This window comes from Physcomitrium patens, chromosome 9 (genome assembly GCF_059467195.1).
Source record: "Physcomitrium patens ecotype Gransden chromosome 9, ASM5946719v1, whole genome shotgun sequence".
NCBI lineage: Eukaryota > Viridiplantae > Streptophyta > Bryopsida > Funariales > Funariaceae > Physcomitrium > Physcomitrium patens.
The window spans coordinates 12,633,770-12,661,092 of record NC_143418.1 but is presented as its reverse complement, the minus strand read 5'-3'; the positions used below and the strand labels follow the sequence as shown (position 1 = coordinate 12,661,092).

Below are 27,323 nucleotides of genomic sequence, written 5' to 3'. Positions count from 1 at the left end.
GACGAAAAGATCAGAAGTTGAAGAGTGAAGGTGGGATGGGTGATGGGCAGGGGCGGGGTGGTGGGATACAAGAAGTTTCCTTGCACTGTGGCTCCCGATGGGGATATTGTTTTAGGGGGGGGGGGTGGGGGCCCGGAATGGGGGGGCGGGAGCAGCCCAGAGGGCGCCACTTGGCAAGCAGAGAACAGCAATGGAACTGAGTCCCCGAGGCATGCAACTCCCTTCCACCCCCATCCCCCATAGGCCTCTGACTCCCTCCCTCCCAACTTTGTCATTCTTTGTCTACTTTTTCTTCTATATTATAATAATACCATCTTTCGTTACTGTTGTTGTTGATACCATATATATATATATATATGTATATATCCACAAACAAATAAATAGCTTTTCTTTTGTGCCCAACAGCAAAGGTTTCTACTAGTATATATATTTATATAGATGCATGCATTGTCAATTTTGGCAAGGATAAATCATGTCCATTGTGTATGATTGTGATTTTATAGTTGGGATTAATCTTGCCAACATTTGGCATTGTTTTATAAACTTAGGTACAATGTTCTATATAGTAACATCTTCGTTGATTAATATCATTCATTGCAAGAAAAAGTATTCATTAACATATACTATTACTTATCATATGTGACATGATGAAGGTAGGACAAAAATCAACCTTGCCAAGGTCTTGCAATCTAGATTGTTTGCTTTTGCATTGGTCACCACATGACCTTGCCTTGTCCAATAACATATATGCACTTATTTTTACTAATTAATAAAAATCAATACATTATTGGAAGTTGTTATTTTTAGAGAGATTGATGATTGAGAGGAGCATTGTATTTTAAGAATTTAAGAACATTCTAGACTAGATAGAGGATATCTTGATAAAATGAACTTTATCATATTTATAGCTCTTGATTCAATAATTATTTTTTAGATTATATTAAAATTAAAAGATCAATTATTGTGAGATTGTGTATAACATAAAATGTAACTTGTATTATAAATTAGGTGGTTTTTTCACATAGACAATAAATATTATGTATAAATAACATAACTAGACATATTACTGAGATTTTTTTTAAAAATGAAATATCAATAAATATTGTCCAAAAAAAAATATATTAGAATACAAATAGATAGTCAAATGGCTACATAAAGGAATAACAAAACTTGTTTGCTAGGAGGTTTAAAACATTTAAAAGATGTGTTGGTCAGACTTACCTCCTGAGCTTCTCCTTTTAGTTTTAAAAATATTTTACAAATATTGTAGAAGGATTTGTAAGTCCTTAGAAGCTTTAAAAAAAAATAATATTGAAATCAATCTTTATAATAAACTTTCTTATCCTTTTAGTAAATACCACAATAAGATTTTTATATTTTATAAACAATAGGATACCTAATAATTTCTAAGAATTTTTATTAATTCTGAGACAGTATAGGAGATTATAAAGATAATACATAGGTTGTAATATCTAATTTTGGGATTTAACAACTAAGTAATTTTTTTTGCATAATTGAATATTTTACAAATGTTCAATATTGTAATTTCAAAAATATAAATAAACCTATTTTTTTTGTCTTTTTATAGATTAACAATCTACATGTATTTTGTACAAAATCATAACTTTATATCTATTTTACATTCAAAATTAAAAGATTATATATATATGTGCGTGTGCGTGAATGTATAAATATAAATATATATATATAAGACTGTGCATGAATAATAATTTACAACTTTTCTATTGAAGATATTTTAACAATCTCATTGCAAAAAGGATTATATTTAAACTTTGATAGTAAAAACATTTGACAAATATCAAAGTATTACCAGAATTTTAATTTTGAATTTATACGCTTATATTTCAAAAATTAAAAGGTGCATAACACAAATCAATATATAACTAAATAATTCATATAAAATTATATATATATGTATTTATATATATATATATATATATATATATATATATATATATATATATATATTTCTAATTAATTGCTATATCTTTACATCATATTGTTTTTTATTTTTTTGATAACAAATCTAAAACAATATTTAAGCTTTGTTATTGATATCATTTTAAAATTTAGCTTATTATCCATTATGATATATCTTTTGTATATATATATATATATTAACTTTTTATGTTTAGAATATATAAATACATATTGGTTTTCAGTAAATCATTCTTCATTTTATGCGTGAAGACATTTGACATAATTTTTGGTCTAAAAGCATAATAATATATTGAAAAAAATTATTTTATTTTTAAATTTATAAATATATGCTTATATGTATAAATGTAGCATAAAAATATTTGAGTGTAAATGTTTATTTTTATAAACAAGTGGATGTAGGATTGATTATAGTAGGTGGTAACATTTTATCACTTATTACTAAAACCAATAAAACAAAAAAAAAACATAGTTCTCTGTCTCTCTTTCTTTGTTTCTCTCTCTATATATATAAGAATAAAAAAATATTCTATGTAAGATTTGAATTGGAAGAAAACCTTTTAACAAAAACTTACTTACTTTGTATTGAATATCCCAAATTTAACAATAGCTACTAGTCATGTTTTTAAAATCCAAATATATGTTATAAAGCTAATTTCTTGATTATGTTATTAATAGTAATACTCTTATTTCATATTTTTTTATTTAATATATGGTGGATTTGAAAATGATTAATGACATTATTATCTTGGAATATGCTTAAATTCAAATTTCAATATAAAGAATTTTGAGTTCTTTTATTATAATATATATTTCTACAATTTATATATTATCTGCTTTTTTGGTAGATTATATTGAAATTTTTCTGTTACTAGGAGTTTATTCCTATTAATAATAAAAAATTTATAAGAACTGTATCCTTTTATACCAGGAATCTAAAAAATATTATTATTTAACCATTGTGATGTGTATTATTATTTACTTTAAGAAATTACAAGTAAATTCTTTTAAAGCTGAGGAATATTTATCCATAGACTTTATATATATAATATAAAATTTCGTATCATTAAAAGGGTGGTACATATTTTTAAATGCGTATTTATAAGAGGATGGAGTTTTTGTAATATGACATATTTCTTATTTTTTTTAACTTTTTAAAATCATACCTGCTTTAGCATAGTTAGATAAGAAAAAATTACAATTAAAACAAGAACATTGTAGACAATACATAATTGTTTTTGAGTTTTTAGAATAAATTCTATAGACTATTCTTTTTCTTGTTGGTTTGTTTTTTAAAAAATATAACTGATAAATAGAAGATAACACATCATATTTTTTAAAACAACTTTTAAGAACTTTGTTTGAAGTATCAGTTATGCTAATACGTGTTCTAAATATTGAAATCATAAATATGAGGTACTCATATTTTTCATATTGATTATTTATTTATTTTTAAAAAATTATAAATCTCAGTAGATGTGCTTTAAAAAAAAATCAGAGTTGACACACAAGTGGGTTTCAAATGAGAATTTTAATGAATGGTTTGTAGTTTTTTTAAGTATACCTAAATTACATTACAGATTAGTCTTTATCTATGCACTTCAAGATAACCTGCTCAAATTTATTTCGATAAGCTGAAGCATTTGAGTCACAAATAGATTCTGAACAACACTCACGTGATATTCTCATCCACGGAGCACATAGTTTTGCAAAATATTCGGAAATCGAGTTTACAAATTTTATTAGACAAACATACATTATTACTTATAGATAAGTATACAGGTGTTACGTTATGAAGATGGTTGCAAATTACTATGAGAAATCCAAAATCATTAAATTCATGGTATATGAATGAATTGCCAAAACACTCATGCAAAAATGTACGCTACGAATCAAGAGGGTTGAACTGAGGATGTCCCCAAGACTTTTCCAAGTAGAAAAGATTCAACTTTCCCAATCTGCTCTAAAATGAACACCATGCAAAAATATCCTAAAAATGATGGCGCCCCACATTACTTTTCCATTTAGTAAACGAAGATCCAACTTTTCCAGTTAATAACTTTCTCAAAATTGAACATCCAACATGAAAAGCCTAAAAATGAGTCTTCTTCGAGAAATGGAAGTGACGCAAGGAAAGTAACAGGGAACACTGCTACTTCAAGTCCATGTTAGGTCACAGATCTCAAGGCAAGAATTGTAGTGTCTGGAAGGAGCATGGCATGAGACATGATAACACAATTTGACAATAAAATGTGTTTGAATGGGTTTCTCCTAGAGGCTGTCGGCAAGCAACTAGGCATCATTCCAAACCCCAGCACAGGATCAGCTGGATGCGTACAAGTCAGCTCAGGCAACTGGTCATGAAAACAACCACATTAACCACAAGGCACAGCTGCCCAAGGAAGGAACACCTTTTATATAATTCACCTGTATTTCAATACGCAATATCTGACAACTCACTTCCCCAGTACTACAGTGCTGTAACCTTTACTTTTACACTCTGAACACATGCAAGAGCACAGGAAAAGATTTGTCGTGTAAAATATGCTGTGCAGCTCTTAAGGTCTCTAATGACATAAATGTACAAAAATTGTTGAGAGGGCTCAAGTCAGAGTCCCCTACCAAGGACACCAGAACAGATTTACGCAAAATTCCGAGCAACTGCTGAATCTCTTTGTACCTAAAACATCGACGCGAATGTATAAGCGCAGCTAACGCCTTCTGCACACCCACCATATCCCAATTAGACCCTATATAGTAGACTTGCACAGAAAGACTTTACATTCACGAACATCTGCTGGAAGTGATATTTTGTGGAAAGAAGACTCGATTATAAAGGGGAAACATACACAGAAAGTTCCCACGTTAAAAAGCACTTTATTTCAGAGACAGTCAGCCATTCAAATTCCATCTTGGAGACTTCTATCAAAACTTGCACTACCCATTATAAGACCTTACGAAACATTTTACGCTACAAAGCACCACACAAATACAAAGGAGAAACGACAAGATGAAGAAGTATCTTCTTAAACCTCACTCAGGAAAGTACACGTACACGTGTATTCAAGCATGTACTTGAACACTTCCTCACGTGAACATATTTACCCGACGAACGGAAAAGCCTTATTAATTTAGCAGCACGGTTATTGCCAACCTCAGAATGTCACTCAACAACTTGAAACCTTAATAACAGTCTTGCGGATCACTACCATGATCCTGAAAGACAATCATTGTTCACAACTCAAAATGTCCATGGACGACTGGAGACCAATGATATAGAGACTCCAGCTTCAGTTACTGATAACATGAGCTACGAATTTTAAACGAAGGCTTAATACCTACCTTTTGGGACGGCTTCGATCTTCGTCAACAAAATCCATGAGAGCTCCGGCTTCTGAATAGACGACATCTTGCTGACCTCGTAACTCCATCTCAGCCTTCACACAATTGTGCAACGACACAGCCTTGTCACACATACTCTCCCATCGATGTGACCATCCTCGTGCCGCATGAGTAGAAGAAGGACACATAAAAAAGGGAAAAAAGGTCCATTAAACTAATAATATGGTGCACAGTTCAGCTACTGGGGGATTGAAAATTTCTTGATTATGTTTTCTGCATCCAGCATCAGTAACCATAAACCTTCCCATGGCAATCTCCAAGCATTTCTTCTTTCTTACTAATTTCTGATACCTGGTTACGTTTTAATTGCTGAGCCAATTAGCCATACTCCTGATTTTTTTCACATTAGTAAATATAACATGGTTGCCGTAGTGAGCCCAAACTGCAGCTTCAAGATTCCTCCTTTATGCTTGCATGTTTTCATGCTGAAATAGAGCACCATTAAAGAACGAGCGTACCTTTATGGATTTTCGCATTTCCTCGGCCTTGTCTTCAACCTCCTTCTTGTGTCGACGATCTTGCTCGCTCATGCTGTCAGCCCATTTGATCTTTTCTTGTATTGTGAGCAACAAGTTATCAGAACTGCTCAACCTAAAAATCAGAGAATCAAAATTGTCCTGTGAGTAGTGCAAATGATTTCAGAAGAGTGATAGCTAGAAATGTATGATTACTCTACCACACTAAACTTGAACTCATGCTAGATGACGTATGCACTCTTCAAGGAATAATTTTACCAGTTTGCCAATACTGCGATCATATTATCCAGTTGGCCCGGTCTCAAGTCCCTTCCAGCGGCAAATTGAACCTGATCCCACAAACATGAGCCATCAGGAAATCGATCCTGATTGAGACCCAAAAAAGTGCTCCAAGGTCATAAGAATCCTTGTGGGAAATCAAGAAAACCCACCTCGAAACATCGTCGTCGTTGATCCAGCTTCCCTCTAACTATACCCTGTCAAACAGCGGACAATTTCATTAGCGTAACTACGTTGTCTCTGTTTTTAGCAAAGCAGAGCTATGAGTGCTAGTAATATCTACACCAACGACCAGACTGGACCCAATGAAACTGAATAGGGGTGATCAGAAACTGAAGTTGTTCAAGACGAGATTAACTCCCGCGTTCTAGACTCGATAGGTATCGTACAGAGTACATGCATTCGTTTATGAGTAGGTCTTCAAGCTCCCGAACATTGGATATATCTAATTGTCGCATCAATAAATCGTAGGACAATACCTGAGTCGCACATCCAACTAACGTGTTAGTGTGATCTTACAAAACATTACCCTTCACATCATAATGATACTCCTCTGGTTAAAATTAGAAATCCGTCCACCCATCCCCAATGACATACTCCACCACCAGCGTAGGCGAAAAGCCTACAACATGGAAATACCTTGGCAGTTTCAGCCAGAGTCATCACGGTTAACTGCTTTAACTTCAGCTCCTGTTGTGGATCAAGCGTAGGCAACATCTGTGCATTATCTGCAACAGGAAGCTACGAATCAGGATCATGAGTGCCAAATGACATCATCCAGAAGCAATATGTTAACGTTCAGGTGAACGTCTTACTCCTAAGAAATACTGAGACAAACACATATGTTGAATTCGATGTTTGTTATCAATTCGCAGAAGTATCTTCTGACAGATCTGATACGTCAATAGAATCTCTTTCAGCAATATCGTAGACATATTATCACATGTTTTTCTGCACTGGAGATTGTTGCAGAAGTGTATTCACACATCACCCAAATCTACTGAACATGCCGAAGTATCCACAAGTCGGAATTCAAGTCGAACATCTAGTGCATGAGTGGAAGATAACGTAAAAACTAACCCTAACAATCCAAGCAAAATACGATGTCTACGGCACGAACCGGGGCAAACGGAAACTCACTAAATAGAGTAAAATCACTTACTTTTGTAATCGGACCAGGTCCCATGTGCAAATAGACGAAGCAGATCCAAAGAAGCAGAGTGCTCCGTTCCCTTTAACTACAAAATCACAACCAGCAAGAATGCTCATCATTTCCAGGCAATCAAACATATTCAAAGATTCAGTCAAATTCATGCGTCACATATCTCCAGTTGCGCAACCATAATAAGATAATGAAACAAGGCCTGATTCGCTAGCTAATCAATATCAGTCCCTTTGTCACTTTCTCCACAAAGATTTCCCGTTTTTAGATCAAAAGAAGAAACCATGACACACAACTAAATCACATACACTCATAAACACATACATCCATATCTATATCTGTCTGACCGAGTGACAGGCATCCGACCCAGGTTACTTCAGAATTAGGGTATAATCCAAAACGCACGATCAAAAAACGTAAAAACAAACAAAAACCTAAAATATACACGAAACGAAACTTCTCCCGCCACGAGACAGTAGGACATGCACTGAGGTTCAATGATCCCAGTAAACTAGAAATAAAAAGTTAAAAAAAAATGAAAAATGAAAAATAAAAACAAAACAAAACACAGCTTAGATGAGGTAATCAGAATTCTCAAATACAACGGTTCATGCAAATCAGTAAAGAGGATAGACGCAAACCTCGGCGATATGGGGCGAGGCAAGAAGCTCAGAGAAGGCGAAGAGCTGAGGGTGCGATGTGGCATGAGTGATGAGCTCGACGGCAGCACGGCCCCGCGCGTTTGCGGCCAGCAAAACAAACTGCTGCACTAAATCGGCCTGCTTTTGCTCCACCTCCATGCCGACCAATTCCGTAGCTATCAATTCGTGCTCTTGGCTCGCAAAACCTAACGCAAGCTCAGACACCTCCTCACGCTCTCGCCGTCGCTGCAATTCCATACTCCATGATTTTCTTCGCTCCACTTCCGTCCGTCCGTCCGTCCGTCCGTCGTTACTTTCGTTCATATCCTCTTTTTCGTTCGTTCAGAATAGACCCAGTGAGAGACTAGACCTTGACACATCTAATTACCCGAAACCTAGATTTGAAGAAAATCTAAGAAACCTAGATATGGGCGGGTCCCCTAAAATCAGCTAATCCAGTTCTTAAAATTGCTATTTCTATTTAAATCCCTGATTATATGAGAATAATAGCATGAGAAATATAAATTGATAGAATATTAGGATGTAAATATATATATATATATATATATATAAATATATGGGCGGTGTTTACTATAAATAACAAGGTTGCAAAACAAAATGCAACATTATATCATTATGTTCAATGGAACACCATTATATCAAAGTAACAAAATGATCCTAAGATGACACTTAAGGCATGTAAAGTCTTATTTGGAAAAATATGTGAGATTTTTTTTTAATAAACGTATTATTCTCATAGTATTGGATGTCGTCTTCAAAGAAAAATCCAATTAATTTGGTGATTGTGTGACAACACTCTTGTGTTGCAAATATAATTATCCTAAATATCATCTCTGTTGCTTTAGTTAGGCTATTATATTGTTATTTCACTGTACTTTTAAGTGTTATATTTTTTTTATTTAAAAGTCAAAAAAACTAGTCAAAACTTTAGCTTTTGAATAAATAAGTAAAATATAAAAATCTGAAAAGACGTGCCCATAGTAAATGTAAGTATTTTCATAATTATCTTTGCTAAGTATCGTAAAATATTGTAACAGGCATTAGTAAAATAAAATTTCATATTTTGTCTTAAGTTTTTATTAAAAAATAATAAAAGGATAAAAAAGTTATTACTTCTTACTTAACTTTGCATGTGTATTTTAAACATAAACAAGTAAATAAAAAGTATCAATAAAGAAAGGGATCAAGCTTACATTGAGACTGGGTGTTATTTGGATTCAGAAGAAAAATTTATGATACAAATCAAAATTGCATTAAGAGGAAGAACTTAATCAAGATTTTTAATGAGACATCTCTACTTCTCTTTTCATTTCTTAATAAAACTAATATAAAATTAAAAATTTATGATTTTTTAAGAGACTTGAAGTAAATTAAATAACTATACAAGGACAAATATATATATATATATATATATATTATTGATTTTTGAAAATCTATATTTTTTATGGTATTTAATAAAAAAACAACACAAACCAAAATAATCAAGAAAAACTAATGATAAAGCTTGAGAAACAACGATAAACATATCTTAATAATCCTTTGCTTGAGATTCATGCTCAAATGCCACAAGAGTTCTAAAATGATATAATTTATTAAAGTATTATACATTTTTTCTATAAATTTATGTTAGATTTAATATATATATATATATATATATACAATGTAGCTTTCAAACAAATTCAACATTACATATAGAGATGTAGTTGGATTTTATTAAGATAAAGAAAACTGGAAATATTTGGAATTTAACAAAAATAAAATTTTAAAAAAAGATGTCAAATTACAATTTAAAATATTTTCATAAGCTCAAACAGATAATTCAAAATAAAATCACATGTTTTTTTTTTTTTTTTTTTTCTATTGTTAATTATGTAGTAACATAATAAATATATAAATATAAAAACAAAGATAATGGTGACATTGAATGACTTTTAAACAATAAACATTGTTGGAAGAGTGCCAACTTGGATGTTTAATTAAGAACGATAAACATAATCTTTCTGCCACTTGTAGAGAATTTATTTAAGATATGAAATAGATTTTTCGAACAAAAAAGTAACTAATAAAATCAACTACTTCTTTACAGTTTATTACTACAAGAAGAAAAAAAAATGAATTCACATATCAGCTGATCAATACATATATATATATATATATATATATCTATATATTTTCCTTACTCACCACCCACTGTACAACTGTGGTTCTGGTATTTCAAGCATTGAGGCTTGCAAGGAGTATGATGGTTGGATTCACATTCAAATCCTGTCTCAGTTACCTCAATCATCAACAAGTGACATTGGTAAAAGGGTGCACATACTATTCTCAACACTGTCCCAGGTCTAACCACAAGATGACTTTTTATTAAAAAACAGAAAAAACAAAACAAACATCCAATGAAAATTACAAACAACAATGAAGAGCAGAGCAACTACAGCAGAGGATACAATCAGGTTATGAAACAAAACAGCAACCGCATCCCAAAACCATAAAACATGAGTGAAACAGTTGCACCCACCTACAGTTGAAGGCACTGAGGCAGGCAATGGTGTGTGGAAAAGGTGTGTGAGCAAATCTCAAGGGCCATGGATTCATGCACACAACCACAAAGTGTCCATCCCCAACGCTGCAAATGCTGCATTTACTACCAGCAATATCGAAGTGCAGGACGCACACACCAACATGTGCTGGCAACAGCACAAAATCCACAGAGAGAAGGAAATGTAAATGCAAGCAGAAGGCGGTGGTGGAGGAGAGTTATCAAGCAGTGAGGGTAAAAGCAAATGGGGAGCTGCTGCTGCAAATAAACTTAATGGCATGGATGTCACTGTTACGCTCTGTTATTGCCTGCAGGGACTGTCGCTGGACAAGAGAAACGGGGCTGTAACGTTAATCCTCAAGCACTGGTGGTGCGATGGTGGCTACCGCATTAAATGGAGGCTGCAAGAGGCGACAACCCAACGGTTGACAAACGCGAGAAAGTGTCGAACAGTAAGAATAATAGGGCCGTCTAGAACATGCACTCTGCCACTAAACACAACCACCGTCTCTGACGCTTGTGTCTTTGTCTTCGAGAAAGATGTCGTGTTCGCTGAGCGATGGTGTCGCATACTCAGCTGAAGTTACTGCAACTTGGACTCTTCTCATCGTACTCCTTGCCTCCAATAATCTCTCTACTGCAGTCCCGCTACTACTACTTTCTGTTTTGGAGTGCGCATCTGCCTAGTTGTTGTGCACGCGGGGTTTCTGACGCTGCTCGTTGACTGCTGGTTTGGAAAATCAGCGCGCTCGCTGCCACTGCTTCTGCAGCTTAAGGGTAGAAATTCAGGCCCTGGAAGCTCAATATTCCGTGGTCGGTGCTAGGCCTCTGCAATTTGCATCCAGCGGAATGGGCATGATCAGTACTTGAGATCTTGAGAACACGAGGCGCCTGGTTTTCTGATCTGTTGTGGCGGACACTCATCACCAGGACTGAGGACTGATCGACTTGCAGAGGTTGGCAGAGGGATTCCAAGGACAATTCCTGGGATACTATCACAAGGTTTAGGGGGAGGGTGTGATTGAGTTGTTGAAGATGGGCGGGCTGGACTTCAGCAGGCGAAGCTCGGCGGCGGAGTCTTGCTTCGTGGTGGTCATTGCATTGAGCTTGTTGCTTGTAACTCAGGTGCGAGCTCAAAATATAGGCGTGGGATTCTACGACCAAAGCTGTCCGCGGGCAGAGAGCATTGTCACCGAGACAGTGAGAGAGTTCAACTCGAGGGATGCCACCGTTCCTGCTGCATTGCTCCGTCTCCTGTTCCACGATTGCTTCGTTGAGGTACAGTGCAATGCCTTCCTACAATTCATGCTATTGATGTCCCAATGCTTTGAGACATAGTTTTAGCGCGGACTGTTAACATCTTCCAGTTCAAGTTTATATGGAGTCTTGTCTCAGGCTTTGTTCGGGGTCATTGAAAAGGCATAGTTGGGTTTGTGACCATAGTCTGATGTAACTTTCAATGCAGGGTTGTGATGGGTCATTGCTCTTGGACCCAAGTCCCGAAAATCCCGACGTCGAGAAAGCGGCGTCCCCCAACCTAACAGTGCGGGGCTACGACGTCATCGACGCTGCAAAGGCACGCCTCGAAGTTGAGTGTCCACAGACTGTCTCCTGCGCCGACATTGTCGCTCTTGCTGCGAGGGATTCCGCCGTACTTGTATGCAACCTCCCCCTAATGCCCCATTGTGTCTGCTTCGTCGCTCCCCCTTTCAGATTACTAACGTAAACCCTTGTCGGAATCCAACTAAAGTGGAGAGTGCTTTCTGATGCGATCAGGCTGGGTTGAATTTTCAAGGCCTCCCCTTAACTATGGCGACTGGACGATGGGATGGGCGCGTTTCCAGCAGAAATGCCGCGGAGGCTGCACTTCCTTCTTCGAAATCTAATGTGCAGCAGCTGACAGCGCAGTTTAGTAACAAGGGTCTTTCTCAAGACGAAATGGTGACTCTCTCAGGTACGTAATCAGCAACCCCATTATTTGTTCTCAGTTCATTAAACTTCATCAACACCACGTCCATGATATCTGAAAACAGTTGCAAGTGGAGAATATCGAGCTCACAGTGAAACTGGGAATCGATGGCAGGTGCTCACTCAATCGGCGTAGCCCACTGCTCGAACTTCATGGACCGGCTCTACGACTTCCCAGGGTCGCCGAATGGAGTGGATCCCACGCTGGACCCTGACTACGCCGCTGAATTGCAGGCAAAGTGTCCTCGAGGTAACCCCAACCCAAACACGGTAGTAAACATGGACCCCCAAACGCCCTTCGTCATCGACAACAACTTCTACAGCAATGGATTCGCCGGCAAAGTGCTGTTCAGCTCCGACATGGCACTCTTCAACGACTTCGAAACCCAGTTCACGTCCGACCTGAACGTCGTGAACGGGATCACTTGGAACCAGAAGTTCGGCAACGCTTTGGCTCAGATGGCCGCCATAGATATCAAGGACGACTTCGACGGCGAGGTTCGTCTCAACTGCCGCAGGATCAACTGATCCGGCGTCTCAAAACACCCATACACATGTGAGATTTCTCAATCAAATCCACAGTCTAAACGTAGTTCTATTCTAACCAACTCTAGAAATCTAAATTCTTTTCTCTTCAAGGCAGATCAATGCTTCCTGAAGGGGTGTCTAGCATAACATACATTAGAATCTCGCCATCGCTGTACACAATCCACCCAGTCGATCTCTAATTTTGACCTGCAACAACAAGCCAATACGACGACGACGACGACTTATTATTGACAGTGGCGAAATGAGTGAGCACCAAATCTGTGGTGCTCACAGTGAGAAATTAGCACCATCGCAGCGATAGAATTTAAACTACTTCCGTGGCTTGGATCTCACAACACACACCAGCCTCATACTATGTTGTTGTATTACTGTCCACTGGTTCTATTCTTTAGCCTGTGGTGTGGCATTTTGCACCATATCCATGGTGATTTCACATGCCTTTCTGCTGTAGTTCACTTCCGTCTACTCCCCATTGATAATCCATGGTTGGTTTAGTGTTAGTGGTGCTGCCATGCGTTTTAATGGGTCGTGGTAGTGATTGTGTGACATTGATATTGTAATATTTTGAGGTGGGTTGAGTTTGAGCAGTGTTGGTGCTGAAGTGATTTGTGGTGTGAGTGGATTGACAGTGTGTTCTGAATTATTAAAATTTGTCTCGGAAAATATGTAGTGGGTATATAAATTATTAAAAAAAGTTAAAAGCATGTACTGGTTTGTTTCCAACTGGGCATGTTTGTGTGGATTGGGGATTCTTTATTGAAGTGGCAGGCTTTCAAAAATAGGCTACGTGTAATTTTTGGTTTTGACTGACATATGGAAAAGATTTCAGAAGAATTTAAGGTATGTATTTTTTAGCAAGGCGAGAAAGTTACCATAGATATCTTGGCCTTCATTGACAACTTATGTAAATTGGTGCAAGGCCAACAACAACATGCTTTTTAAAGCTATTAATTTGTTGAAGAAGTGGTAATCTATTCTTATATATAAAATAAGTTTACAGGAAGATATGTAGAGCACTTTACAATTTCATCAAAAAACGAAAAAAATTGTACAATAGAACGACCTATATTAAGTAATATTAGACTTGGCAACAAATTGATTCAAAGTCAAACCGACCTTTTTCAACATGATTAATCTATAGTTTCTTTTTTCAAGCCACCCTTAACTTTATTTTTGATAAAGATTAAATTTAATATATAAAACACATTTAAAGATATTATTTATGAGAATTAGATTTTATCAAGAACTTAATACAATAATGTATAATTTAACAATTAAAATTAATTAATGAATAAATATTTAATACTTTAATTATGATATGTTTGATTAATTAAAATAGACACCTTCTAAGGTTGTTCTAGTAATTATTTCAGTAGAAAAAAAAGTAACATGAAAATATGCATAATTTTATTACTTTTTATAATTAAAAATTAAAACATAATAATATTTATGGAATATAATTTTATACATAAATGAGTATGATTTTATATTTTTTAAGTACATTTGGTACTCCTTTTGACCTTTATAAACTACTGTAATAAGCTTCATAAGCTTGCAACAAAAAATATTTTACAACAGAAGTTTGAAATAATTTATTAAAATTATTATTTAATAAGTTTGGATTTAAAAAAAAAAATTGCAAGTATTATAAATTTTGACAAGACCAAGGAAAACATTTATCTTTTTTATCTTTTTTTTTTTTTTTTTTTTTTAAATAAAATCTTATTTCTTTTGTAGCTTCTTAGACTTTTGTGCTTTGACAACAACTGTTAGGTTATTGTATTGTATTTTAAGTAAAAGGAACTACTAAGTAGACACCTCTCTATTTCTATGTAAACACATATTTGTGCCACACTAATAATACACCATTCATAAAAAAGTTTCAACAAGTTAAACACTAATGAGAGTAAAAGGTACAAAACAACATCAAAATAATAATAATAATATTTTATACATAAACATTAGCAACACAAATGTTAATAAAAAGAAAACATAAAATAAAAAGAATAAAAAATCAATTCTTTTGTTAAATAGCATGATTTTTTTATCTTCTAAGATTTAATCCCTAAAGTTCCTTATATTATCTTGCCTTCTAAACTCCAAAATTACCAAAAACATACCCCTTTTGAGAAAATAACTTCTAAATATCTATTTTTAGTATTTAAAATACTTTCAATTATAAGATCATGTTTCTAATTTACATTAGGATCAATCTATTAAATCTTAAGTATTGGGGTCATTGCATTTGGGAGACTGTAATATTCAAAGTAAGGAGAAAAGTTTTTTTTTGATGTTGCTTGAAAGGCATTGTGAGACTTGTGCTAGACAAAATTCTTACTTGTGACTCTAAATTTTTCAAGGGAATTTTGTTTTCAAAGTTATCTTTAAGTTGAATAAATGCATGCATATTCTTAGAGCCAAAAAGATGTGCATAAGACCTTTAATTAAATTTTTTGTAAGAAATAGATAGTTAAAAAACTAATAACAAATAAATTATTTTAAAAAATCATATTATTTTTTAAAAAATCTTTCTTAAAAAAAAATAGTGGATAGAAGTACTTTCATATGTTTTAGAAGAAAAAAAATTTAAATATTAAAAACTAAATTGAAATGGAATTTAGAAGGACCATTAGAGAGCACTATAATATAGGACCTCCCTTGCCAATAATGCAGACACCTTTGTATCAAGGATATATATCATATAGAATCAAAGAGTCAATCTATTCTTGTGAAATTGCATATATGTATATATATGTATATATATTAAATCACTCAAAATTAATACAGTATTAAAATTAAAATGACAATTACAAAAATAAAAAGACTAGAGATTCTCTAGTCTTATTTAAGTAATTCATAGTGTTAGTTTTGCCCATAACACCTTGTTTCTATAATAAACTATTGTCCTACAATACTATTATCATACAACTCCCAAAATCGTCCAAAAATACAACGATCATGTAATTGGTCGATACCCAAGTCCAAATTGCTTTGGTTGGGGTCCAAATCTACAAAACACGATAACACTAATTTAAAAAAATATTTTTTAAAAAAAACTTAGTGAAGCATAATCTTTATAAGATTTTCTACTCTCAAAAAAAATTAATAAAAATACCTTAGTTTGATATTTCATATGAAATTTCTAAACAACCTAAAGTCATTTTGGCTTTTAAGAAGCTTTGGAGGTTAAAATAAATCTATTCTCAAGAGATAGTTTTTACAAAACTTAAGAAGTTATATTATAAATTACTAATAATATGTATTAAAAATTTTAAAATCAAAATTTGCATATTTTTCATAATTGGTAGAATTAAAATATAAATTATTATATTTAGACTTATAATAAAAAAATGATTTGATTCATTTTGTGACCTATTTTCACTTTATATTATCTCCTTAGGCTAAGGCTTCTAAAGAAAAAATTCCTTTACCAAACAAAAAAACCTTTGTAAAAGTTTTGCACCATGTCTCCTTAAAGTGAACTTCTAGATATAAAGACTCTTCATTAATATTTCTATAAGAAGAATTATTTTAGATTAAAAGAATATATATTTTTTCAATGTTGAAATAAATGGCTAGAGAGAACAGAAATAAATACTAGAGAGAACAGAAAATAATTGAGGCAAGTGGTATAGTAGGATGTAAAATAGTGCACCTTAAGGTACAGTTTGCATGATATTTATAAAAATCTTGTTTGTTTGATTGATTCATTGTTTGCATGATGTGTCCGGTGACGGTGTCTTTTTCTCACTTGTGTCTGATTGCTAGCTCCTTGTAATGTCGTTCGTTGCAATCAGGTAGAGGGATTGCATTAAAATAAAAATAATAATACAGTTTCTGGCGAAAGTCTTGTGCTCTTTTCTCATCGTTGGCATTACATGACTCTCTGCTCTACTTTGGGATAAAACCGAGAAGTTGTTCACCTTATCACGCGATGCACATAAAATATGACACCTGATTGGCAGCTGCAGTTTTCAGATGCATGAAAAAACCCACGTGTGCTCAGATCTTACTGAGTAACAGAAATCGCTACACTGGACACCACAACTCAATACACTTCTACTGAATTCGAAGGACACGGCACAACATATCCAGGAAAATCAATGACTGTTATCAGGAACGGAAACTATCAAATAATTTCAGGATGAACAAAATATAAGTGATTCTAAAATTAATACAAATTCAACAACCCTCCGGTAAGATGGACCGAAGAGTATATCAAAGAACTGGAATCGAAAAAGGGCTGTAGACATCTCCGTCTACATGCCTGCTGGTTACTGTGGGAGGCAAACACTTTTTCTCACACCTCTACCAATTCAGGAGATACCGAGATCCTCGTTGTGTAGCTTACATCACCAAGGACCAAGCTTTAGTTTACTGCGTGCTCCTTGTGATATACTTTATATATGGAGCAGTCACAGCCACCAAGATACTAAACCAAGGTACCTGACAAAGGCCAAATCCCAGACCAAAATCACTGCCCCAATCCCTGACGCCAAGTTCACACTCTCGACGATGAACTACAACTATTGGTTGCGTCCGAGAGTAGCGCTACTCAGCCTTGAAACGTCGGGACAACTTCTGGGCTCCATCTTTGCAATCATTAGCCAACCTCTTTGTTCCGTCCGCTACTTTGGCTGAAAACTCTAATGCCGTAGACTGCAAGCCTTGAAGCTTTTGGTTTACAGAATATGCCGAGTCCTGAAGTAGGTTCCCAGTGGATGAGGAGGTAACACGATAATAATGCTGGATCTTCCATCTGATCTCTTGTACGAGCTCCCCAGCTCTCTGCAGGAAACCATTTATCACTCTCAGTATTGTCTGCCAGGATTGAATGAGTGCAGTCCTGACGTTGCCAGTAAGGTCTTCAACCTTATCCATAACACCTTGAATGGGAGCTCGCTGGACAACATTTTTAATTTCATCCTTAGCATTGTAGTGCCAGCTTCTGTCTGTTACTTCAACTTGCTCTCGATTAGATCTCCGCTTTAGGGTTTGTTCAAGTGCTTCAGCATGGGCTCGCGCGTTCCGAGCTTCATCCTCTGCCCAAAACCTGTCATACCAGTCGAAAGCATTTTCGCTCAGCTAAATTTCACTCGAATAAAATTAGGAAGCTGAATGTCAAAATGAAGGACATACACTACTCAAAGGGCTCAAATTCTAAGCGAATTAACCAAAATGTGAAAATAGTGTAAAATGTAAACAAAATAAGTAAATAAATCAAGGGTAAGCACTTGAATCAACACCTGGCTTGCATTAGAGCTTTTTTCTCAACTTCAAGTTCAAAAGTCACTCTCGACAATTCTTCCTCGTGACCTTCACATGTTGATCTGAGGTTTTCTAATCGGTCTTGCTCAATAGAGACCTGCATTTCTCGCGTGGTCAGTGCCTGCAGTTGCTCGTCAACTTGTTCTTTCAAATGACCCAGAAGCTCCTTTTCTGATTCAACGGCGGCCTTGTCTTTCAAAAGCACGCCCTTCTCTGCATCTCTTTCGGATTTCATCCTTTCAAACTCTGCTCTCAGTTCCTCGAAGCGTTGCTGAGCCAGTTCTTTTTGTCGTCGCTCGGCGCTCAGTTGTCCGTCAAAGAGTTCATCCAGTTCCTTCTGTTTCTGAGCTTTCATTGCATCATCTGCTATTGCGACTTCGTGAGCCGTCCACTCCGCCTGGTACCTAGCTAATTCCTCACCAAATTTTTCAGAGGTGTTCCCACATGCCAGGGCAATAGCTGCTTGCCCGACAGTTGCTGGCTTCTCTGGCTGAAAAATTCTTGTAAAACCTACATTCTACATACTGTTAGTGAAGTGATTCTACCATACGTATTACTTTTTAACTTAAACTGTAGTCTTGATTCTCAGTCAAATAGAAGGTATCTGAAAAGCTATTAAGGTAAGATGATTACCAAATGCGGACAATATGATACTGTTCTCTCCAGAATCGAGATCATCACTTAATAATGGCCACAGCGTATTGTCAATTCGGTCAACATCGAGAAAGCCGGACTTTGCCTTAAGCGTCTGAAAGAAACAACGATATCTCCGTCTAAGTATGATATAACCACTCAGCACTCGTATAACATTCAACACTGAACTCCAGTCACTAATAAAAGCATGACACTGATCGTCACCTCTTTGTCGATAGTTGGTAGAGAGCGTCGGCCAAGCGCCACCTTCCAGCTCACAAGGTCCTGACGAGTCACTGGACTGCAAACACAAAGACTCAGTGCAACTGTGGACCATATACATCCACGTGCGCCATTAAACCTTCAAGGCTTCTTCTCTGCATAGCAAATAAGATGTCTAGTAATCTAAAGCAGAATACATTGTCACAAAGGCAGACAAAGACATCCCTTTTATCGATGAGATCACTTCCATTTAAGACTAGAAATCAAATGAGTGGTGAAACGAATAAACGCTACTGGTGCTATCAGGGATCAAAGATTCAATGTCATGATCAATAGCTGAACCTAAAACACCAAGCACTGCATACCTGTCAGGAAAAAAATACATCACGTCTGAGTCGCTATCATATGTACCACGATCCTCATTGATGAGAGATAAATTGCTAGGTATGAGCCCAGCTTCAGCAAGGCCTGTATCACAGTATGAAGTATTGCAAGGTTTAAAATACAGAAAAATAGTTTAATTCCACCAGTAATTAATCACCATACACATTTGAAACCACTACTCTAGCTAAAAAGAATTCATGGACGGTTTTAGTTGAATTCACAGTACATGAAAATCCAGATACAACTTTGATATGAGCAAAAACACCTTGAATGTAAGGGAAGTCGGGATCATCGGAAGCAATATCAGCAAACGCTTGTTTGGTGACACCCTCAATGTACATGGCCGGAAGTACTTTGTTAGCGGGGCTCCTACGCATCCAACACAAAACATCACGAAAAGTACTAATTGGACTCCACCAGCGGGTCAAAGCGCCCCTAATATCACTACATCGCTTAGAGACGATTATATTGGACAAGATACAACGTAACAATTAAGCTTCTCGTCATGGTTTCTCATCGGTTCCTAACTAAAGAAACAACGGGTGTTGCCTGTCGGAAACATGGTCACTCAAATTCTAATCTCAAGGTGTAGCGTAGTGTACCTAGACAACGTACTGCTGAATGAAATAATCCAACGAGCATAATCTCTGCGGTTACAGATAGCTCGAGGATCAGCCCCCTCTTCCACAACCTGATATTCACACCAACATGTTAGAGGTTTCTTCCGTGCACGACTTCGTGACTTGGATGCCTGAAAAACGTTTGTTGAACGACAAGGCCTCTATCTGTGTACAGAAAATTTACTGCTGATCAAATTGGAGAGCAGTTCCGTGACAATTTCATCGGTTCTGAGGGTGAATCATCAAAAAATGGAATAGAAATTTAGAGTTTGAGGCCCTGATAAATGACCAAAATCTGAAACCTAACCTTCGATGCCTGCAGTGCAGCTAGTACTTGCTCTTGCATGTGGTCCACAACAGCCGGTACTATCACCTTCCCTTGAACAGCCAAGAGCCCAACCCATCAGTAATTTGAAAGAATAAGCCAGGTATGCAAGATGACATGAAATATCTACACTATTGTAAGGTATTTGACTAATTTCTCAACCCAACTACTCCCCGTATTCAAAGTTAGACATCTACTGTGGAATGTAACACCTTCGAACTCAAGGATCATGCAACCTAGATCACACAACCTGGATACTGAATCAGTTCATTCTCCCAATTAGTTCGTAGAAACAGCTTTGTATACAAAATATATATTAAGACCAATCAAGAACTTGCTGCAGTAAACCAAAAGAAAAAAGTATTCAAACTAGATTCTTTACACGACATAACCTCGTCACTGATTGCCAGCACATTGTAAAAAACATTTGACAGTGAACAGTGATCCCTAAAAAAAACATTCAATTCAATTTGATTAAATATCCCCGTTGATTATTTGAATCTAAAATCGCAATACATTTTTAGATCTTGGTAACCCTAGCATAAATATTCCATGCACAGTTGTTACGAATTGCTCTGTCCCAATTAAGAACACAAATATTGCATAATCATGTTTTTGATTGTAACAGCTTTATGCAGAACAAACAGCCACATTACTAAATAGTTCATCAAGAGAATGATAATACCCTAGAAAAACTAACCTGAAATCTTCCTCTTGAATCCTTGTGATCTTCTGAGCTTCCTACGCTTCGAGGGTGCAACTTGCGGCTCATCACTGCCATCTTTGTGAGACTTATTTGAATTATGTCGTGAGGTTTCAGCTTCAAGAAGGGATTCTGAGAATGGAGGTTTTGACTCATCATAGCTACTATCTGTATCGTTATCTTCAACCTGCTCAGTTGCAAAGGAATTAGCAGCAGGGTCTGAAGCCGATAGTCTCGAATCAACCTTCCCATCACTTAAAACCTTGTCGGTATCAAGCTGTTTGCTCGAGGGTTTCGCGGGAAAATCAGAGGCATCACGTGATGAGTCATCCGTCGAACTGAATGTGACAAATCCTTGTTCCTGCGGTAAAAATGATGCCTCTTGCCAACCAGAAGGCACAGGAGTTGTAATTTTTTGCTCATCGTCACTATCATCACTAGCAAACAATTTATCTTCCTCTAAGATCTGTTGATTCTTGTGCTGAATGTGCTGTACATCGTCACTATTCACACCCTTGCCCTCATCAGAATGGAAACTCTCCTCCATCTGTTTCCCGAAACTGTTTCTTGAACTATTCTCTTCGCTGACCTCAATATCGTCATGATCTGAATGCTCGGTTTCTTCGGATGATCTGTTTAAAAAAGAAAGAAACCGTGTTTGTAGTGACTTCTTCAAAGACGATGGCAACTGTATTTGTGTCAAAGTAGGTAGAGGCGGGATGACTCTCTTTCCTGCAATCCTAAGGAAAAGTCGAGTTACGTAAAATCACCGCAATAAGATGTGCCAGTAGTACGCACGTCAAGTTTAGGTGTAGAAAATGAATGAATGTCGGAATGTGCTTCTTACACCACAGAATTCAGGAGTTCGTGTCAAGAGTCAAGAGGTATTTACGAACCATGTTTTCGGCACCAAACGAGGTAGGACAGTGAAAGTCCAAGCGCAAGCAGAAATCCAGAAGCCACTTGTATAGCAGCTGCAACATTACACATAACATCAGAACAGAATCCGAATTCCAAAATCATTGATAACTTTGTTAAGACCTGATGTGATCAGCAACCAAGATAAGAGCCAAAATTTTATGCACGACTGTAAGGTATTGAATTAAATTTGATATCTAAAAGCTTTCAATGATCAAAAGAGATATCAAAACGTTCGATCCCTAATTGCTTTACGAAAAAGCTGATCAGCTACTACTGCCTGGGAGGATACTCATAAATAAGACTCAACATTGTTCTTACAGCAGCAAATGGAAGATAGATACACTTCGAAGAAGCCCCGACCTGAACCAAAATTACACCACCTAAACAGAACCAAACTCTAAAATGCCAGTGGAAATGGCTTCGAATGGAGCAGCGAACAATTTGCAAACCAATCAATCTACATGCGATCCCATCAATATATTGAAAGAAAACGAAGGAAGAAAGAGACGAAGAAGAACAACATAACTCCAGATGATCTTCCAAATAGTAACACTTCGCCGAGAGACGAGATTATACCATAGCCGCTACGAAGTCAGTTCATTCAATGACCAACTTAACCATGCCTAATCTCAAAAGCAATCAATCTGGAAGATAAGAGAATACCCCAAACGGGGCCAATGAAACAGGTTCACGGAACCACGCAATGCCTAAAATGGATTCATCCGTGCAGCTCCGGCTGCAGTTCTAAGCACAGGACACAAACCTTGTCGAGGGGACAACATTTCAGGATGAGCACCTTACCAATCTTCAATGTATTCTTGTCCTGGTCGACCTCATCAGTCCCATACCATCCACCAAACTTGTCTTCAACCAATGGAACACCAGCCCCATCCGAATGCAACGAAGACGATTCCACATGCGCAGCGACATCCTTCTCCCCTCCACGCACGGCGCTGTCCCCGACAATATCCTCCGCGCTACACCTCAAAGACCAAAACCTATCACAATTTCTGCGGAAGGCTGGCACTCGCACACGACCAAGGCCAATCTCGACGCCTTGCGGCATCCGCCACGCAGCAAGCGTAGGAAACACCCGCAACGTCAACGCCATCGCGGCCAACGCGAACCACCTCAAGCTACCTATCAATACACATCAACCAAACTCAAAGAACCGCACGAGATCGTGAAGTCCGCAGCACCTAAACCCCCGCCACACCGACTACTCCCGCATCGAAGCAGCAGCGAAGGCATCTAAGGCTTCATCGTCATCGAGGAGGAGGAGGAGGAAGGCATGGAGCCACTGATCCAAATGCAGAATGGAGTGATGTTTCCACGGGTCACACAGAATGTAGAAGTGCAGCACACCATGGAAGCAGGCACACATGGCCAAATCATGCGGCGGGACAAATGGCACATCCCCTCCCCCCGCTTTCTGCGATTCAAACCGGCCCAAACACATATAAAAATAATAGTAAGTGAATGAGAAAAAAGAAAAAAGTGAATATAATCTTAAAAGAACAATAAAAGCAAAGGGTGAAAAAAAAAACGCCAAGTTTGCGGAGAGCGTAGTTTTCGAGGTGTCTTACTGGTATTCCTTTAGGGGTTATATTGCGGGGTTTGTTGCAATTATCTATTTCACATCCAGGGCTCTTTGGTAGTTTGGTGAGATCAGGATTGCTTCATTGTTTTTGTGATACAATGATGTAATTACGAATTATAGTTGCATTCCCTGTTCCTTTAAATAGAAAAAAAATAACAACAATGAAAAAGAGAGGTATGAATATGAGATCACTGCAATCCATAGCAAGCCAAAACAATCACAGCATGTGTGGAAAAAGGGGCCTCATGATGGACCCAAGCAAAAGCTCCATTTATATCTTTATTATAAAACACATTAGGGGTATAAATCAACAAGATAAACTAGGGAGACAATTTTTCCTTCTCATTGGCTAGATTTGTCAATCATCATTGTTTTCATTAAAACTTTTGTTTCATTGTTTTCATCAAAACTTAACTTAACTTGCCAAATCACAAGGCCTTAACAAAACTAATCTTAGACTAAGGTGAGGACATCTTAGAACTTGCTTAGAAGATAATTGCACATTCTTTTAGAATCTAAAGGTTTCTTGTATCTGCATTTGCTGTTTTGTTAAGAATTTCACTCTTTACATCTTTTCTGACATGCATAAGAATTAGAGCTTTTTTCAAGAATCCCTTTTGCTTTATAAGATCTACATTTTTTTTGATTAGAAGTGATTTTTTGAGTTTTACTTTCAATGCCATGTTCTTTTGTACAAATATTATATAAATATAAGTGTGCAACATGGTAGACATTTCAATTTTCTTAATCTCTTTTCTTTATAACTTGGATAGTTGAATTGCCCATCTTCTTTGAATCTTTTTTATGTGTTTTAAAATAAAAACATGCAGGTTCTTTGTCTTAAGTCATATTCTCTCTGGCTTTAGGCTTTTAATATTATATTACTAAAAATAGAAATCTTTATATGGTATCCCAATGAGTCTATAATTAAAGATATCTTGTTATTATTACAAATGCAATTGTGATTGTTTATACTTTATATGTAGTAGTAGTGACATCAAATAATATAAAAAACATTGACACATATCTTTTACAATTGTTCTCTAATGTTGATCTAACTACTATGATGTATATTGAAGACAAAGATGAAATTACGTAAATATTCTTTATAATATAAATAGATTGAATTGAGTGAGATTAAATAAAAAAAAGGTAAATAAATAATGGCCAATCCATGTTTTGCAAAAGATGTTAGAGGCAATCTAAGAAGGGAGGTACAAGTTGGAAGAGAAGTAGATGTTTTGCCCAAAAAAGATGTTGATTTTACACAATATTATAGAAATGTAGTAAAAAATACTCCAACTTTGTGCTATCACATTTTATGTTATCTTCTTTTGTCATTCAATGTAGATATCTTTGAAGTTTTATTTTTTATTTTTATTATTTTTAAACCATAGGTTGATATTTTAATTAGCAATTTTTGGGATTTTAATGCAAAAGATAAGAATTACAAACCTATAAAGATGATAATGTTGAAATGGGTGGTTTGAAGAGATTTTTTTAACTTAGACAATTAAATTATAAATCAACATTTATTTTGTAACAACAACACAAATTCAACTACTATATAATATATAATCAGAAGGTTAGTTTTATGGAGCATTATAGATGACAAGTATTCTTTTTCTACTACATTGGCAAAGAATTTGGTATGACCTTCAATCACACCAAACCTTTGTTATGGCTATATCTAATCTAAGAGTAGCCTACATACTCAATTCATTGTGAAAAAATCTAATTTGAAAGACATTATATTTATTGTAGGCTAAGTATATTTAGGATTGGCTTGATAGAGAGATGTTGGACGAGAAACTCCATGAACTCAAGTTTAGTTTTATAATTTTGTTTCCTATTGCAGCTCTTATATACAACATCCATGGAATCTTAATCTTGCATGCAATTAATTGAACTTTGCAATTATAATATAAAGATAACTCATTTGATTAAGACTCGAGTTTTTTCTCATAAGTTTATGCTTCTTGAACAATTTGTGATTGCTTGTGTGATTGCTTGTGTAATTGTAGTGAAAACTATTGTTGTAGTTAGCATAATATATTACAATATTTGAATTGTTAAAGACACTATTAATGTAGTGGATTGTTGCATGGAGAATTGAAAAATTAAGAGATGTAATAAGGTTCTTGTGCTGATTGATAGGATCGGTTTTGTGAGAGGAAGGAGTAGCAAAGGTAAATTAATTTTTTCTTCTTCTTTTAGTGATGACATTGGCTACATCAATTCCTACAGAAATTAATTGGTTGCAAAACGAGGAAGGAGTAGAAGATAAAAATATTTAAGTCTCTCAATATGAAGTGAGGAAATAATTCAATCGACAAAATTATAATACAATACTATGATATGCTGATATACAAAAACAATATAATGTGAGCATTTGACAGTACTTATATAAGTACAAAGAAAATACAGAATGAGATCTACTTCTCTCCGAGATAAGTAGATTTGAAATCAAGTATTTGTGGATCTAAATAATAACATAAATAAGAGGATGATGGAGTAGAGATGAATGTTCCAACATCCTCTTTTACTACAAAATTGTTCATGATGGAAGATATCATGATGGAAGAAAATTGTTCAATGATGGAAGTTATGCAATTAAAAATATAAAATCTAAAATAAAATAGACACTTAAGAAATAGAAACCATGAAGTTGATATTTTTATTTTTATTGATGGCAATGACGAGTATTTGCTTATAGAAAACAAGGTATATTGTTTACGACATCTTTTGTTGGTTGATGGTAGTTACTTTTGCAATCATATCTTTGAACATGTACATGATAAGTAGAAGTAATAACAAACTTTTATTAAGCATTGAAGGTGGATCTGAAGGTTCTTCATGTGACACTTCTTTCAATTGTACTATTGATAATTTACTTGTTTTTTTTTGAAGTTCCAATGCTTGCTAAGTAGAAGCAATATTTTCCTTGAAAGGAGTGCTTGTAGTACACCTCAAGACTATATAGGGTCAAAGCGGAAGTGATCCGTAAGTCTACAATTCTTTATAGTAGCTAGAAGCTAATGAAAATGTATTCGAATTGCTATATGTAATGATGAGGTTAATTGAAGAATGGAGGTATTAGAAAGCTGAAACTGAATAGAATAGACCTATTGTAAAGAGTACAAAAGAATTAGATGGCCATTTTTGTTTGTTTGTTTGTTTGTTTGTTTGTTTGTTTGTTTGTTTGTTTTTTTTTTTTTGTAATTCCTAAGTAGAATAGGATGATCAATACATATTATTATGAGTTTGATTTTGAGGAAAAAATTAGACAAACTAAGTTATTAGATTTGAAAGTTCAAAGAATAATTAATAGATTAAAAAGTGTAGAAGGTGTGGATTATTGATTTCATGTTTATGAAGTTCGTAATTGAGTTGTAATTAATGAGATAATATTGAGTTGGGTTCAAATTTTTTCAAATACATGACGTCTCAAAGGCTTAGTATATATATTAATTTCTTGATTCAAAGAAGGCACATATTTCAATCAAATTTCTCTACTATCTATTTTTTTTTGACTAAAGTAATGGTGTATAGAGATGTATTTTGTATAAGGATTAATATTAGGATTAGTGGCTATCTTAATATTTTGTTTGTTGTCACAATATATGATAACTTATCTAGCTAGAGTTGTCA

At 35.4% G+C, this 27,323-nt stretch overlaps 3 protein-coding genes across 6 annotated transcripts; 1 reads left to right on the top strand and 2 right to left on the bottom strand.

Annotated features, from left to right (window-relative positions):
* Nucleotides 1-4,334: 4,334 nt before the first annotated feature.
* LOC112286368 (COP9 signalosome complex subunit 7) lies at nt 4,335-8,148 on the bottom strand. 4 transcript variants are annotated; one of them, XM_024528180.3, is made up of 9 exons: nt 7,920-8,148; nt 7,279-7,354; nt 6,756-6,844; nt 6,506-6,595; nt 6,269-6,313; nt 6,096-6,166; nt 5,820-5,952; nt 5,302-5,396; nt 4,335-4,680 (listed from the first exon to the last, which is right to left on the bottom strand). In XM_024528180.3, the coding sequence occupies exons 1-9, from the start codon at nt 8,076-8,078 to the stop codon at nt 4,671-4,673; spliced, it is 768 nt and encodes a 255-aa protein (XP_024383948.3). In that variant the 5' UTR covers nt 8,079-8,148; the 3' UTR covers nt 4,335-4,670. The 4 variants fall into 4 exon arrangements, with proteins under 4 accessions (XP_024383948.3, XP_024383949.3, XP_024383950.3 ...); XM_024528181.3 differs by having other exon boundaries at nt 4,335-4,677; XM_024528182.3 differs by lacking the exon at nt 6,506-6,595.
* A 3,153-nt stretch (nt 8,149-11,301) lies between these two features.
* On the top strand, nt 11,302-13,597 carry LOC112286261 (peroxidase 5). Its single transcript, XM_024527988.3, has 4 exons — nt 11,302-11,757; nt 11,945-12,136; nt 12,256-12,433; nt 12,563-13,597. The coding sequence occupies exons 1-4, from the start codon at nt 11,515-11,517 to the stop codon at nt 12,973-12,975; spliced, it is 1,026 nt and encodes a 341-aa protein (XP_024383756.1). The 5' UTR covers nt 11,302-11,514; the 3' UTR covers nt 12,976-13,597.
* A 3,544-nt stretch (nt 13,598-17,141) lies between these two features.
* Nucleotides 17,142-23,378, bottom strand: LOC112286929 (uncharacterized). The gene is made up of 11 exons (XM_024529345.3): nt 22,874-23,378; nt 22,048-22,125; nt 21,149-21,883; nt 20,431-20,501; nt 20,106-20,194; nt 19,769-19,872; nt 19,485-19,587; nt 19,123-19,198; nt 18,898-19,012; nt 18,243-18,774; nt 17,142-18,049 (listed from the first exon to the last, which is right to left on the bottom strand). The coding sequence occupies exons 1-11, from the start codon at nt 23,181-23,183 to the stop codon at nt 17,548-17,550; spliced, it is 2,715 nt and encodes a 904-aa protein (XP_024385113.1). The 5' UTR covers nt 23,184-23,378; the 3' UTR covers nt 17,142-17,547.
* Nucleotides 23,379-27,323: the final 3,945 nt, after the last annotated feature.